The 1659-nt window shown below is 38.3% G+C and overlaps 1 protein-coding gene across 1 annotated transcript; it reads left to right on the top strand.

Moving 5' to 3' along the window:
• Positions 1–125: 125 nt before the first annotated feature.
• On the top strand, positions 126–1651 carry LOC112095217 (the record flags this gene model as incomplete). The annotated part of the gene is made up of 3 exons (XM_024176894.1): positions 126–556; positions 1053–1133; positions 1322–1651. Coding segments are annotated over exons 1-3 (842 nt in total), but the record flags the coding sequence as incomplete, so codon positions are not given.
• Positions 1652–1659: the final 8 nt, after the last annotated feature.

Raw genomic sequence — 1659 nt, 5'->3', positions numbered from 1 at the left:
TTTTTTTTTTCTTCTTGTTTTCTTTCCCTCTCTTTGAGTTTGATTGGTTGATATCTATTGATTCAGGCTTTTCTTTCCTTTTCTCATGCTATTATCTTATATTATGTCAGGTTTGTTTATAACTAATGTTTTCTCTAATATTGGTTGCAGATTCTCATCCAAGTTCAATGCTTTTCAGCTCTGTAATTGCTGAACATTGCACAAGACATGAAAAGATTTTGCAGTTCCTCATGTCCGGAGCAACTGAACCAGAGGGAGGCACAGTGGATTTAGCTTTACTTTCTGAGTTGATGGTTTTACAATCATTGAGAATTGATTCTCAGCAACAGCCAAGTCCTCTAATCTACCCTAGTACTTACGCCCAAAAGCCTCTTTTGGACTTTGTTGGAGATCTGATGGGTAGTTCAAGAATTACAATTCACCCAGATGGGCGAGTCTCATTCAATGGTACGGGGACTGAGGTTAAGGATCTACTTTCAGTTGTTGCTGAGTTTTACTTGTCAAAAAGCTCAGCTACGTGGGAAAAGCAGTCAATGCTTGTCCCACACTATAGTAGGTATGTGCGCCCTTTTTACTTGAATCATTTCCATATGCAATGTGCGTAGACATCTATTTATGTTTTTTTTTCTTTTTTTTATCGATGATACCACTGGATTGTGCGAAATACTCTTTCATATCTATCTCTTGTGAATTTGTGACTTTGCTACGGTGGTATTGGTATGAACCTTAAAAATTAGACCTTCATTACTTTTGAAAAAATAAAAAATACTTATATTTGATGAATGGAGTCGCAGGGTCTTTGTCATTATCCGTATGTGAAATGAAGGGCACATGTAACGATTACTTAGTCAGGAATCACTTGTTTCGCCAGACCTGAACATAATCAATTGCTTGATGAATATTTTTTGTATGCTTCTTACATGATTGATCATTCTTGACTGTGATGAAACTCTTTTCTCTTCTTTTATTGTCTGTATCTTTGATCAACATTTTTAAATGTTTGCCATTTCTATTCTTATGAAAACTTGACCCAGCTCATTTACGTTGACCAGGCTGGACAGCAGTGAAATACGAGTTCTTGTTGATGGGAATACTTTGAAGCTTCAAGCAACAACTGTTGCTCCTTTAAAAAGGTAGATGTACAAATACTTGTTTCTGCCCACTTTTCATTCACCATTGCCAACTTCAGTTTTGAGATTCTTTGATCAGTAACTAGCCAAAGAATATTGCAATGTGACTTGAGTCCATCTATTCTTGTCCTCCTAGCAAAAAGTTCAATTATGACATCCTTGCTAAGTTTGGTTAGTTTTGTGCTCAACAGCGCTGAAAAAGTCAAGGTCAAGTCACCAAAAAAGAAGAGTGGTAGAAAGGTATGCAGAGAGCGGGATCTCTACAAGAAGAACTACTTTCACGCATGTGAGAACCTTATATCTATAATGGTTGACAAGAGGAGGAAGCATTGTAAAACAGCAATCCTTTCACTAAAAAAGTCTGGCCCAGAGCTTCCTGAGCTCCTCACTCGTTTCTCTGCCGGCATTGCTGGGACTGGCCTGGCCGTGCTCTTCTCGGTCGTGTGTAAATTAGCTTGTTCGAGGGTACCCTTTTGCACTACAAGACTCTTCAACACCGGATTAGGATTTGGGCTTTTTTGGCTCTCTT

This window comes from Morus notabilis, unplaced genomic scaffold, assembly GCF_000414095.1.
Source record: "Morus notabilis unplaced genomic scaffold, ASM41409v2 C11430527, whole genome shotgun sequence".
In the NCBI taxonomy this organism is placed as follows: domain Eukaryota; kingdom Viridiplantae; phylum Streptophyta; class Magnoliopsida; order Rosales; family Moraceae; genus Morus; species Morus notabilis.
This window is presented reverse-complemented; position numbering and strand designations above follow the sequence as displayed.